The following is a 15,666-nucleotide window of genomic DNA, read 5'->3' on the forward strand; positions in this document are numbered from 1 at the left end:
ACTGAATCAGCAGTTGGTGGTGGATGCCGGGGGAGGGGTGGGTTAGGCCATGTGGACACGAAATGATCTGCTTTTATGGATTTGTGTAATTGATATGATTTGTGCTCAGGGGTCATTTCAAACCTGAGGTTATGCTGTTGGGTCCATCTGATAGTGTAAGAGAAGTCAGAGAAGTGATGTTGGTAGGATGACTGTTAAAGAGTAGGAAAGTGTGTTGAGGATAAGCGGTTAGAAGAGGTAAAGCTTTCAAGGTAATGACCACAAGTCTAAGCAAGTGTAATGTTTTGTTTTGTCCCTCCTTCTGCCAGCTCATCCTGTGTTGATATATCATAATTAATGCGAGCACACAGTCTCATCCCGAACATATACACGCAGTCATAAGCAACTACCGTAGCATCTAAAAGGGCTAACAGAAATTTGCCTTATGGCACAGGAGTGGCCAGGGGTGATCATAAATGATAAGAAATCAGTTTATATTCCTCCTAATGACTAATGGTCCTAGTCTGGCCACCCTATAAAAATGGTCTGCCACTCATGTGGCAAGATGTTCCCAATGGTAGCATGTTAGATTTGCGATCACATAATTGTCATAGTGCTATTACTGACATTAATGGTGAACCTTGTTCCTACTCAGTTAATTCTAGTATCAAAAAAAAGATGAAAAATAAAACTGAATGACCACCCAAGAGATAAGGATGCAAAAACACAGAAATACAAGATAAAAAGGGTATTAACAAAACAGAACAGAAGGATACTGCAGTAGTGGGAAGTGAAAAATAATAATAGTCATGGTGAAGGCTAACAGTTGTAATAACACCAGGAATGCTGTAAGTAGGAATTGGCAAACTATCCCTAGAGGGTGGAATTCTTCATGCACCATCTACAAGAGAATTAATGTCCCCACTTTCTAGTTCTACTTTGCTGAGCTGGAAATCAGCGTTGCCCACCTTAGTAAGTGATGTTGATTTATTGCCTTTAAACTAGTTGTATTTTGGTTCTTAGTGTGACCCACTTAGAATTCTCTCCTCCTTCTTTATCTCCACCTTCCCTCTTTCTTTTCCCTGTCTCTCTATCTATGACTACTCTGTGCCCTCAGCACCCTCCTCCCCCTTTATCAGCAAAATTACCCTGTCGGGCTTACTGCAGAATTAGTCATTTTCTATATGACATGACCTCTTCTGTGGTGGTGCTGAGATAGGGATCTATTTTTATGTGGTATCAGTCCCCTGGGGAGGCTTCAGAGGGTGAGGATCCCATACGTAGTGAGGGGTGAGGCCAGGCTACAATCATGGATTATCATGATTTACGACATTGCAGTGAGAGGAAAGAGAGAGAGAATGAGAGAGAAGGGGAGAGTTTCTAGATGACATCATCACTGTAGAGCACAAGAAGGAAAGAAAGAAAAAGTACAGCATTTGGAAAAAGTTTCACCTGAAATATAAAATAATGTTCTCAGTATTCCACCGTATATACTGACCATTAGAGCCCTTCCCTGTAGACGCACAGGCATACACACACACAGCAGGCATGTCTGGACTCAGCTATGCAGTACTATATCACAGTAGTAGAAGCATCACTCTCACAGCTCTCAGTTGCCCTCAGATGCTATGTTGTTGATTCTCTCCACCTTGAAGCCTGTATCTTTCTTTTTGCATTGATTTGCTGACACGACTGTAATGAAAAATACCTTAGTTTGCAGCAACAAAAGAAAAGAATGTCAACTTTGTGAGATATTGGGGCACAATGGATCTGAAAAATGGACCAGCTGAGGTCAGCGGGGTTTTGCTGCAAATGGTGCTTTTGGTCATGGCCAGTACTATATAAGCTCGATTTACATATCCTATAAGCAAAGCATCTGTTTGCCTGTTCACGTACAAATTCCCAACATGGGACACAGACTTTATGAGGTCACAGTCGTGAAATTAAAAATGCCCTTTCATCGTCATGTAACTATTTACACCCTTTACACCCTTATATTCTTGTACAGTGTATGCTTAGAAGGGTGCATTAGCACATATAGCTGTACATTCAGTGTACACATTGCTGTCCACCTGCCCTGAGCACAAATGTGTTCTGCTGCATTTCGAAGAGAAACACAGCAGGAGAACAGAATGGGATTCCACACATTCTGCAAAGATATTAGATAACCTGGTCCTCTTACCTCTGTGCTTCTGTCTTTCTCATGCTTCCAGTTCCTTATCCTCCTGGGGGTATGACTAAGTTATAAAAAACATTTTTTTTAAAGTTATGTCTTTTAAAAATCAATTTACTCGGTTTCAGTGTAAAGCAAAGGAGGCTTCACAAAAAAGCTTCTATGAGTAGCACATGAGCTCTTTTGATAACGTCTATGTTTCCCTGTCTTAGGGGTGTGTCCGTGCACAGCTTAAATGTGCCCATTGAGTTTAGTACGGTTAGGGATTATGTGGCCTGAAATCTGGGAAAAAAGGACAAACTCCTGGCAGGAAATAAATTGTACAGAGCAACTTTTCAAGCGTCAGTGTTTCTTTGTTTCAACCCACAAATGTTGATTTATCTTACAGAGTATTATCTGTACAATGGGGCTGAAATGGTATCCACACCCAGAATTCCTCCACTGCATCAAAGGATGTGAGGTAAGGCATACAAAAATTTAATTTTCATACCTACTTTCTTGACTCAAACACAGGATATATGGTGTGTAAAGCTTTCGGTACTACCTTCTGTATTTAGTCCACCCTGAATGCTTATTAAGAATTAAGAGGGTACGTAGCAATCAGGTGCTGCTGATCAAATGCACTTGATTAATTGCTCATCAACAAGTGAGACTGGAACTTTCAGATGTGTGCTAACACAATGCTGCAATCTACTTATAACTGGACATCCGAGCAGATTCATCCCAAGGTCAGAATGTTAAAATTCATAACAGTAGAATTAGAAAAAAGCCTGAACAAGTGTGGCTTGTTTGGAAGGGTTCCTGGGCAAATATGGAACAGCTTAGGGGTGGTGATTTGGGCTTGTTTTATAGACACAGGACCTGGACAGTCACTAAGTTGACCGTAAACTTCTCTCCATAGCAAAGGATTCTAGAATCAAATGTGAGGCCTGTGAAACACCAAAACCTTTCCCAAGACTGGGTCATTCAACAGGACAATGATCCCAAGAATAGTAGCAAATCTACCACAGAATGGCTGAAAAAAGTAAATAATCAAGGTGTTGATTATATCTGCAAATGTTGATTAACTAACATAGTTCTGTAAAGAAGAGTGGGCCACATTTCCTCCAAGTCTAAAAAAGTCTGATAAAATCATATTATCATATTATCATATTACTTGAAATTATTATTTCAAGTAATAATGGTAAAGGTGATAAAGGTGGATATATCCATCCATCCATTCGCTTCCGCTTATCCTTTTCAGGGTCGCGGGGGGCGCTGGAGCCTATCCCAGCTGTCATAGGGCGAAAGGCGGGGTACACCCTGGACAGGTCGCCAGTCTGTCGCAGGGCTAACACATAGGGACAGACAACCATTCACACTCACATTCACTCGCACATTCACACCTAGTGGCAATTTGGATTAATCAATTAACCTATCCCCACAAGCTGCATGTCTTTGGACGGTGGGAGGAAGCCGGAGTACCCGGAGAGAACCCACGCAAACACGGGGAGAACATGCAAACTCCACACAGAAAGACCCCGGCCTGATGGTGGAATTGAACTCAGGACCTTCTTGCTGTGCGGCAACAGTGCTAACCACCGTGCCACCGTGCTGCCCATATATATGCTACTAAATCATGTGGTATGGTTAGAGTTTCACAGAACTGGAAAGAGTCCTGTGAAAACTTTCTTTTTTACATCAGTGTAGATGAGTTATAAGTAAAATCCTCAGACAATAGTTGAAGAAAGAAAACCAAGCAAGTCCATAATGAGCTTTCTTCCTTCTGGGACATATTGCTGTTATTAACAACTCTGCACAGGGACAGAAAACATTAGGCACTCACAAGTCATTTAAACATGTTGCTGATACACAGGTGTCTCTTATCAGACTTATATATAAGGTCCATTGAAGAGCTATTAACTAGCTATAATCTGGTGTAATGCCTCCTGAAATAATTTACACACATGACTGTGTCATTATGCTATGTTTTTCCCTCCATTAATGGGGCATTCACAAGTGAATGCAACATCTGAAGGAATTCCACCTTACTTCATGGAAGAATGATATCATCCACTCATTTTGGCCAATTGGATAACCTGATTGGTAACCCAAGCTGAGAGGGTGGGGCCAACCCAATAAATCAAATTACTGGAGCATTTTGTGCAGTGAATAGTTTATGGTGTCCTCAGTTTGATTTACGGGTCTGGGCGACTAAGGGCTTAAAGAGTCAGATTGAAGAATGAGGAAAATGTAATGTATCAGATTTATCAGCAAATTTATCCAGAGGCTTCTAAAAGCCCCAAAATGCTCAAGAGAAAACAGCAAAAGACTCTGAGAGTTGTGGCAGCAATTAACAAGGCAGGATGTTCTTAGCTCAGTGTCTGTGCCTAATTGCTTGGCTCTTTCTCTTTGATATAGCCATTCATGGGAGACAACTACTGTGACTCAGTAAACAACAGAGCCTTCTGTAACTACGATGGAGGAGACTGCTGCCAATCGACTGTCAAGACTAAAAAGGTTAGTGGCATTTATTTACCTGGAAATTAGACCCAACCCCCCCCCCCCCCCCCCCCCCCTCTCTCAAAAAAAGTACTTATCCCACCTCCTGCATATGTTTTTATCATTTTACTCTACTGCTATGCATTCGGTGGAGGTTGCATGATATCTTTAATAAGCTTTGATACTTGTGAAAATCCTATTTTCAGTGTACTGTAATGAATCACAGTGCTCTGCTGAAAGGTATAGTATTTCAACCTTTGGACGATCTCTAAACAATTTCTTCCTTCCATTGTCTTGTGTGCACTGGTAGACAGATTACAGACCCTGAATTCAAGAGAGTGGGAGGTTTTAGACTTCATCAATAGTGCTCGCAAAATACCACTTGCTGCGGTATTTTGTTACTTAATCTGTTATTTTGTATAGTGTGTTCACACAATTATGTGAAATTTGGGTAGTAATTTTACTTTATTTTTAGTATTTTTAGACTATTTTAAGTAAAGGCTGTAGTTATTTGATGAGTACATCTTACTTACTTTACTACCTCATTCTAATAATAAAAGAGAACTGTCATTTTATCTATGCATTCGTTTAATCTTTCAAGAATTTTGTTTTCTATTTTTAAAATTCAGCATTGCCTTTTTAAAAAATGATGATTTCTGTGGTATTAACTCCCTAAATTCTGAGTGGTACTTTGCCTGTCTCATCCCTGCCAGCTATTGGCAAGAATTATAGATGGATGTGTAGTTTAGCTTCTGGGCTGCAGCATCTGCTTTCCTGGCCTGGCCTGTTTCTCTGAATCTGGTGAAAGACTTTGGTTGTACTCCCGTCATATCCATCTGTATGTCTGGCTAGATTTATATTGAAATTGATGTCTATCACTGGATATGTCACTGTGTCTTAGTGGACAGCTTTGTCGTATCCCAATTTCATGTTTTTGGGATACATATATAAATATTTAGTAAGGTTGTTAGTTAGCAACTTCATCTTTAGCATCTATCTATTAAATCACTATGAATCTATCTTAAAATACAAATTCTTTAATTTTCTTCTTCTATTTATGTGCTATTGGCTTCTATCAGAATGCGATTCAAAATTTGAGTCTTTGAGTTCTTTCTTTTATAAGTTAACTATCAAATCTAAGCCATTGTATTCCAAATGCAGCAGAGAGTTGATGAATTGTTATCAAATTGCAAAATCTTCTGACCCTTTGGGCAGAACTTGCATAACGCACTTTTGTTGATGGATCCTATCAGGAGAACAGGCCTTATTTTTTGAGAGTTAGAAGTTATACATCAAAGGGTAGCATGGTCTAATGTTATGTTTGGATGGAGCAACACATCTACAGTTTAAAACTGAAATGCTTTTGAAGGTTTTGACATCTGTGTCTATGTTCCAGAAATTGTTTAGACTAGCTGAACGCTAAAGAAATCTTGAAGCACAATCAAAAAGCAGTGTCCTCCACAAAGGCTTATACTCTATACTCTAAATTTAAGAAATTAAATTTGTATCAAAATTTAATGGGTCCTTCTGTTGCTCATATACCGCATGCACCAAATTTGATTACATTTCACTAGGTTTCAGGGTAACCTTGCTTTCAACTACACATACACACAAATTACATGGGCCAGTGCCCTGCCAAAACAAATGTCTATGCCCCATCTCAAAACTTCAAAGAAAGCGATCCCCATCTGCACTAGTTTTAGCATTTTTTTCTTTGCCCATACTCTACTTCTTCACCAAGAAATCTATTTGGAAGTTTATGCATGGTCTTGTCAACAAGAAGACAGACAAACCTACAAAACTCAGTAACATCAGAAATACATTTTTGCATTTTGCATTCATTGAAAAATGCTTTTCAAACCATGTGCACAAAGAAGTAATCTCCTCATTTTATAACTGTCAACCACAGAGCCACGTACTGCACAACACAAGATCAACAGATTCAGAGAAACCTTTAACTATATTGACAGCGTACTCTATATTAAACTTGAGCAATAGTTTTAAAGAAAAAGTCTCAGTATATATCAATATAAGAAGACGCATGCGAGAGAGATATACTTTTTAACACACAGTCCCTGAGGTTTACAGGTTTTAAAAGAAAATTGAGCAAAGAAACATTAGGCAAAGAGAAACATTTTGTGAAACCACCCTCGTAGTCAGTAACAGCTGATAAAGATCTGCCGATACTTTATTTCTTCCTTGGTGACGCTCTCCAGGCCATTCACCACAGCAACCTTCAGCTGCTCTTTGTTGCCGGGTCACTCTGCCTGTAGTCTTGTTTTAAATCACTATGAATGAATTTTTAATGGGATTTATGGCTGACTTGGTCAGTTAAGGAAATTCTTGATTGTTTTTGGTTGCTTTTGGCTGTTTGTTACAGACCTGAATGATGAAATATCATACATTTATATATATTTGTCTCAGTTTGAACACACAAATATTATTGTAACATCTTGCAACAAAAAAAGTGGAATTGTGTCTCAAGTCCATTTAGTATGTGTGATTCTTAGTATTCAATAGTACAGCATGCAAGTTTACACACAGCTTGTAATCTACAGTTTGTTTATTATGACTTTTCTTCCCCTGCTGGGGCTCAGACCACCTGCTGCTGGTAATCATATATGGACACGCCTCTGCCCAGGCTGAGGGGAAAAGAGCATTTCTAACATTTCCCCAAATAACTTTGTTGCCTCCTAATACTTCAATATATTGGTAATAGATAGAATAGTAGTAATATGCTATTTATCAGCAAAAATGTCGAGCAAAGTATGGTTTTACTTTCCAGAACCTCAATTGTTGTGGAGGAATCTTGCAAGGCTTAATGCTATAGTATTTCTAAGCCAAAGAAACAGCATACTGAAAGTCAATAGTGTGATCCACAAAACTTGTACAAAACTATTACTGAAATAACTACACAAATTAAGCGTGAAACCATCCAGTGAATGCTATTATTACTAATAGTCATACTAGAAATAACAATGAGGTGAAGATAAGCTCCGTGATCTGCTATAATTCTTAATTTTCAAAGAAATTGGAAAGTTTTATCCGTTTTTCTTAATGACTCTAGGCTGTTCCCCTGGGTTTACACCTGAACAATGCTTATCCAAATTCTATTTAAAGACATTATGCATGGACTGCAACTACAACTGGCTGGTGTTTTCCACTAGTGGGTCCCCTGCAAATTATTCAAGGCATTTAAAAAAAATTATTCTGAAATAACCAGTTGTAATTTGATTTATCAGATGCCAGGAGCAAGGGGCAAGGAAAGGTTACTGTGGGTGAGAAAGAAAAAGGAAACACTAAGGAATTAAGCTGATATGTGAAATTGATATAGGAACAAAGGAAAACCAGATGTTTGACATTAATCCCTTTTCTTGCGAGCACATTGCTTAATTGATGCTTTTTGCTCGCAAACACATGTTGCTTAATGTCTTGGCCAATATAAACATACCTTGTTTTCACGAAACTCAATTTAACCTGAATGCGAGTTTTAAATTATTACATTTTAACAGCCTTCCTGACAATCTTTATATGTTACTTTGATATCGCTGCCCATATTTCCTCTCTATTTATTGTTTTAGTACTTGCGTTAATAAGACATTTGGATTTAGTTGTTTATCTCATATTCTCACAATCATTCCTTTTTGATCAACTCAGACAAGTCAGTTACAGGGCGTTTTGCACCTGATGCTTATTTTCTACAATCCATGGCGATTAACCCAGGACAGAGATTCATAAAAAAAATATGTTATATATAATAAAAACAAATGTGTAACTCATTACAGATTCTGCTTCTCTGACCTGCTGATTAATGCTTTTCCCAGCTGACAAAGACAGACAGTTTTTATCTCTTCAGAGTGAAATCAATGTTCCCATTCAGACCTCAAATAAAGACATTGTTCCAGCTCGCTTACATGTGCCTAAACACGTATTTCATCAACAAAGGTTTTGTTTCTGTGACACTGTGATTTTTTTTTCTTGTTGTTAGCTAGAAATTTTTTTTAAGTCATCCACAGTTGTCTTAATCAGAGACAATAGCATAATCCTTTTTTGTCTGTCTTTGATACAGTACATTTACTCTGCTATAATGAAATACAGTTCCACGCATTAAATTAAATGAAGTTATTTGTGAGGTGTAAATTGCATTTTTTTTTATATTTAAGTACCTGTGCATTAAATTTACTGACTAGAGACAAAAATAACTTTTTGATTTTTTTTGCAATATCTCCGATGTCTCTTTGCAGTAGGCTCCTTGACCCGGCTGGTTGTATTCTGGTTATATCCTATGTAAAAGCAAGGTTACTGAGTGCACACGTTGGTTTGCCATTAAATAGCCCTCTTCCGACAACTATGTCGCTATTTATGGATGTAAGTGTTGATGTGAATTTCTGTTCAATGTGATTTTCTGTATATGTAGACAGCAACAGTTTCATCAGATGTATAACATGTAATTGCCAACGTTACCCCACTGCACTCTCCAGCTAACTGCTATTTTGTCTCTGTCCTGACAGCCACGTGGTTAATTTACACAGATAATGAATTATAAAAGTTGTAATGTAATTGCACTGTAATAAAATTTCATAAATAAAGCAAAACCAACAGATAAATTATTGTGAGAGAAGAAGAAGTGAAAGCTGTGTACTAAATAGAAATGCTGTCATGCAGTTAGCATTTTTTTAACATTAGCGTCAGCATTTAGGAAATATTTACTAGTTGTGGCTCTGGCAGTACAACTAGTACAAACTTTTTCTACATAGACAACAAAACCCAAACGCCAGTCAATGCCGTAAAACAAAATAATTGTTCGTTAATGTTGTTTGTGTAAGCTAGCTAGCTTTTGCCATCACCTTCGACGCTGAAAATGAATCTTTCTTCCGCTGGCTTCTTAACGTAGCTAACATGGTGACCATTGAGGGTGAGAAGAGTAGTTTTTAAATACCTTTTTGTCTAGTATGAATAAACTGAGTAAAGGTGGTGCAGTGTAGAGAGCGTGAATGCACATAGGAGCCGTGATAGTAGCCTACAGAAGAATGAGAACCAGCAAAGGCCTTCTCAAAGACTAATGGAAAACTCCATAGGAGCCCAACGCCCCACCCCCATCTCTGCATTCCCTCATTCATTATCTCATTATCATGCAGTCTTCCCTTCACACATTCCCACTTTCAGTCACTTGGGTTGTCTTTTTTTTTCTCACTCTCGCTTAATCTAATTCACACACAAACAAAACGCACCTGAACAGACACAAACCATCAGTTACTGGTCATTCAGTAGGAATTTTACTCTTGCTTGTTATTGTTCCCAGTGTATGTCATTGAACTTACTGGTGCTTTATTTTCATAAAACCACAGACAGATCTTGTTTGCCTGATTACTTCTATTTACTTCTCTATTTTGGTAACAGAACAAAATGGTTTTCCAACATGCACTCATCATCGTATATCTTTTCTATGATTTGAGTCCGTCCAGCAAGTCTGTGGATAATAAATAGATAAATCAACAAGTATTCACCCTCACTTCTTTATTCTGCAACCAAAATCCAAAAAGGTCATGTAATGGTCAGTAGTTTATCATTTTTATGTCAGTTCAATGATGGAAGAGATACAACACAATTCATGAAAACATCTGTACACCCCAGTTAATGAAAGCCGCTTAAAGTGACTTCTTTACCGCTGTTGCACGATTGTTTATTATTATGCTCTCCGCATCACAATCCATGCCTCTTAAAATGTAAACTGATTCAACAGTTCAATGTGAAAAATCTTAATGTTTGGAATGTAATACAATTTCCTCCAGACATAATCCGGAGCACTTTGTTTTCTTACCAAACAAAATCATATTAAAGGAATTATGTAATTTTCACTTAAGTTTTCCAGAGCTTTCTCTTTTTGCATGTTCGTTCAGAATTTATTCCCGATAAGAGCTGAATAACAGCTGGAAGGGGGAAAAAATAATGTACTGAAAAGCAACGGACCTTGTTTACTTTTCTTCCACTTCCCAGCAAATACTGCTATATCCCTTTGTTTTGGTAATGATTTGTGTATTAGGAGTTCTGGATGACTTGCTGTGTGTTGTTCAACCCCAGGAGCTTTGAAGGTGCAAGGACTGGCTGCACGTAAGGTCACCACAGGATCTCCCCTTAATAGTTGCAAGCTGTTGGCTGGATTTGGACAGGCAGAGAGGAGAGGAAGTAAGGGTTATGGAGTGTGCCTTTCTGAGGGTTCCCTGCACAAGACCCTTTTTAGCCCCCCCACCACCTATTTTGGAAGGAATTCCTTTCTTGGATATAGTTGGCCTCTCTTTGAGAACATTTTATGAATGTGCCTGTATGTTTTTCTGTCTGATTTGGGTCTCGGGTGGGCGCTGAGATCTTTCCCAGCCCCTCGCCGCTGTTTACCACTCTCAGTCTAGCACAAGTATGCTCAACATATGATTTGCTATGTGTCATGACTGATGCTTTTTGTTCAGGTGACAGTCTGATATCTACTAACCGCTATGGCTGCAATCCATCTTTTGAAACAAAAACAAATCCTGTCTCTATGTAAGTCACCTGGAAACACACAATCTTTAACACATGATCTTTTATGAAAAGTGGCTGTTGCTTTTCCACATGGAGGCCAGTGTACTGTGATAGAATTCAGATTTTAATGGCATAGTTTCCTTTAATTCCTACTATTTATTTGTATGAGTATGGGGAGCAAGGACTGAAGGTGGACTGGGCAAAAAAGCATGAGAGAGAGGGGAATATAAAGAGCAGGGCTTTTCTACACAGCTGAGCAAAGGTAGTTACACAGCTGGAGGACACACTCCCCACAGGTTTTAGGGGTTTAGGCTGGTAACGGATGCCAAGTGCTTGCATTTGAATTGCCAAAAGTTAGTTATGTGTTCTTTGGTTCTTAAGTGGCTCTTTTTCCTTCCATATCTAATCTGTAACAACTTTATTTTTGCCCATTGTTCTTTCTGTCTCTCGCTCTCATTCCAATTTTGTATTTATAGCATAAGTCTGTGACTTTTAATTTACATTTCTTAATGGCCTCGGTTATCTCAGACTCATATACTTGTAAGATTTCACTGATAATTAATTTTTAGGTTTTTCAGTACACTAGTGCTCTTGGTGCTGTGACAAACAATTCTTTGAAATCTTCAGACCTGTGAATGTAATATATGAATGTAGGAGCATGAACATGCCACTGGTTAGGTTTTGCTTATATCTTAAATTCTAGATAAAGACTGAATAAGAAAGCAAAACATCTGTATTAACACACTCTAATCTATAATGACATGTAAGCAGCCATATATATTTTTATAATTCCCTCTAATAATCTTATTTATGTAATTTACGTAATAAACAGTTTGGTATCTCTAGATCTCTAGATAAGCCATTTCCCTTTCTCCCAGCCCTTTGCCCAAAAAGCCACCTTCTTTCCTTTAAGCGCTGGCTTAAACGCACAAACTGCAAACACAGACATGTCAATAGGAACTCTGTTATTTCGTCCTGTTCCTGAAATTGAAGGATGTGGCTCTGACAAAGTCTGTGTTCTTCTGAAGGGCTTTCATGTTGCTGTCAGTGGGTGTCCTCGCACAGGCCTTCTCTAGCCCAGGGACATAGGGCAGCACGATGGCCCCCAGGCCCACAAGGCCAGTCAGTCAGTCTAATTTCCCAGCCACCCTGAGAGAACCTTAAGTCAGGGCCAGATGTGGCAGCTGGCGCAGCCACCCTGGAGGTCAAGGTCAAAGGAAACCATGTCAAATTTGCCACCCACCATCACTCTCTAGATTGAGAGATAAACAGAACTGCCCTTGGAGGAGAAATAAAGGAATGGGAAGTGTATTGAGATATTGTGCTGCAAGAGAAGGGGAATAATAAAGCAAGACACAGCAAGCGAGACACTCCAAAACAAACAATGTGGAAGTGTGAAACTCAGAATTTTTGTAATTAAACTAGGAAAGAGTTGTACGGGAATGAGGAACCCCATGTTCTTGGCTTCAAAATGCTACAAAGGAAACTCTGGTCATGCATTTGACAGCTGTTTTTGAAGTGTGTCTGGCCTTGGGCTTGTAAAGTCATCACACGTAGGCCTCATTTTCTCAGAGGAGTCTGGGCACTGCCCACCTGGCCCTGACATTAAGAACACCGCCCCCACACATAAACAACTTATTTTATACCTAATTTCAAAGGAGAACCTGCGTCACTGCTCCTCTGTGACTAGCATGCTCCCCCACAGACCCGCTGTCAATAAAGTCCCAATTCTTAAAATTATTGCCCCTATTTTATGTCATTTGGCACCAATGAAGGTATAACATTTTGGTTGTAAGCATTTTCTTTTAACTGCAATCTAAAGCAATTTCAAATTTTGCTTTTCTAATTTTTTTTTAGAAAAGTACTATGAAATCAAATTTTTTATATATATATTATAAGGCTAGCACGCCTTATTTCAGTCATGCAAGCCTTGAAGCGGGTCACTGACCCCTGGAAACTACTGGCCACTGTGGAAAAGTGTATAGTAGATGTATAATACAAGTTGCTGGCAGCTGCTAGTGTGAAACTGTCACAAACTGGTATGTAGCGGTATATGGCATATTGGTAAATGGCGCTACACAGAAAATCTCTTTGCAAATGCTTCGGTTTCTAGCAGGTAGCTGCAGTCACCAGAAGTTTGCACAATCACCAACTACTAGTGAGTACAAGTAGTTGACATTAGTTTCCAAATTATTGTTAGACAGTAGCTCTCGCTGGTCAGGAAGACTACTGTCGTATCTGCAAACACTCATCAAGTGGTAATGAAATTCTGTACAATGTAAACTGTACACTGGATATGAGCAGATTCCATGCAAAATGAAACGTGTGGCTGAGGAAAAAAGGCTACGCATTAGAATGCTTGACTCCAAACTAAATGCTGTTCCTTAACACTGCAACCAACACATTTCAAAAGATGCAGTAGCCAAATCAATGCTACAGGGTGTTTTTGGTGCAGCACCCTCTTTTTGACTCACTGGAGATAGCCAGCAACCTCCAAAAACCACTTTCCAAGCGATCAGAGGATACATATTTTTCCTAGCCACTGGAAGCTGGTTGACTGATCTTTAAGCCTTTGTGGCTGAAGCTGTAATAGCTTAGAGACTGTTTGCTTATCAGCAGGCCACCTTTCTTCCAGTTTTACCTCACTCTCCCAAGCTTTGGACCTCTGCACTACACAATTCCATTATAGTTAAACTGAATCTAATGAAAACTATCAGAAACTTGAAGATCTGATAAAATTGTTTAGTTGTAGACAGGAAATCAATCAGTGTGTGATTGTAGATCAAATTAAGTTTTTAACAGCATCTTTTAGTTAATGGGAAATTCAAATTTTTAGATAGTATGAGCTCATGGTGTAATTTGTAAGATGGCATAGGAGTAGTCTCAGTAATTATACAGCAGCTACTCCGTATTTAGTTAATAGCACAATGATCCTCTCCTGGAAACAACTCATCCTCTAGTAGCCAGATAGCTTTCACTAATAGCTGTCTTTGTCTTGAGACGTGCTGTTAGAATCTGCTGGTTGCACTGACCAGGTTCTATACATTTTCAGTGTATACTGAAACTCATTGTGCAAAAAATGAAGTATCAGTCTGCTCTAACGTGAAAGAAATGACATTGATAGCAAGCCTAGGACAAAATGCAGACATCCTTGGTTCACCGGCTGCCTTTCACTGCTTGGACCACACGTGTTTCTTGTTTGGCCTGCAGATGAAGGACACATTTTGTGTACCGAATCAGCTGAAGCAGGCCCCCCAAGAGGTGGGCAGACAAGTCAGCAGCAGCTGGTGCTAGTGACGCATTACCATCGTTATCTAGTGACGTCAAAGCCAGAGGCAATGTCCACTGATCTTCCGGTTCTGTGTTCACCTGCAGGATTTCACTTTGACATAAGACTATCAGAAAAAACAAGGGGATCAATTGCTGTAATAGTATGGTTAATATCATGAGTCTTCTATGAGCAGAAAATGTTGAAAAAAAGACCAAACACTTACCTAAAGTCACCTCATAGTAGAATGACACTACTGTTTGATGGCATCACATAAAGTACTGCAAATTTCTAGCATGAAAAGACTTGTTAGATGTAATTGCCCATTAGTTTCATGGTGCTACCCTTCTCAGACATTTTTTTTTCTTATTTTCATATTTTACCACCCCAATTTCAAAAAAGCTGGAATGTTGTGTAAAATGTAAATAGAAACCAGTTGCTGGACATTTGGGAGAGGAATGTTGTCCAGTTCTTGTCTGATAGAGGATCCTAGCTGCTCAAACAGTCCTGGGTCTTCTTTGTTGTATTTTTCTTTTCATGGTTCGCCAAATGTATTCAGTTGGTGAAAGATCTGGACTGCAGGCAGGCCAGTTCAGCATCTGGACATTTCTACTATGAAGCCATGTTGTTTGACAGGCCTTGATTAAAAACATGTCATCCATATGGGAGTATATATTGCTCTAAAACTTGTATATGGCATTCAATATCGATGCATCTTTGCAGATGTGCAAGCTGCCAGTTTACACATCTCTTATGTATCCCATAACATAAGAGATGCAGGCTTTTGAACTGAGCAGTTACATCAAGTGGGATGGTCCCTTTCCTCTTCATGGTCCAGAGCATACAGCATCCATGTTTTCAGTAAATAAATACAAGTTTGATTGCTGTGACCAAAGAGCAGCATTGAACTTTGGTTCATTTAAAATGATAATATGGCTTCTTCTTTGAATGACAGAGCACACAAAGGATTTCTGGAACTGTTCCTGAAATCATGCACTGATAACAGAATCATGCCAGTTTTTAATGTAGTGTAACCTGAGGGCCCAAAGATATCCAGATCTTCAGCTTTGTCTATAGTGCTCCATATTCTTTTGATAATATTATGTAATGTGTCTTGATGCATGCTCAATCCTCCAGATATGGACATTTCAAATAGTTCATCATCTGGTCATTACTAAGTGATGTGAGTGGCTTCCTGTCCTCCATGCTGATGTTGGATGCTAGGGATGCCCAACTCTCTGTGAATGCT

At 39.0% G+C, this 15,666-nt stretch overlaps 1 protein-coding gene across 2 annotated transcripts in view; it reads left to right on the forward strand.

Moving 5' to 3' along the window:
• Nucleotides 1-15,666, forward strand: part of pappaa (pregnancy-associated plasma protein A, pappalysin 1a) — a 104,212-nt gene that overhangs the window by 81,875 nt on the left and 6,671 nt on the right. For both annotated transcript variants that reach the window (XM_085279737.1, XM_085279738.1), the window contains exons 20-21: nt 2,541-2,612; nt 4,553-4,651. In XM_085279737.1, the coding sequence (XP_085135863.1) occupies nt 2,541-2,612; nt 4,553-4,651 (171 nt within the window). The remainder of the gene's footprint in view (nt 1-2,540; nt 2,613-4,552; nt 4,652-15,666) is intronic.

Source organism: Mchenga conophoros, linkage group LG7 (assembly GCF_057382185.1).
Source record: "Mchenga conophoros isolate Kocher_MC1m ecotype Shallow Benthic linkage group LG7, M_conophoros_male_GT1.1, whole genome shotgun sequence".
NCBI lineage: Eukaryota > Metazoa > Chordata > Actinopteri > Cichliformes > Cichlidae > Mchenga > Mchenga conophoros.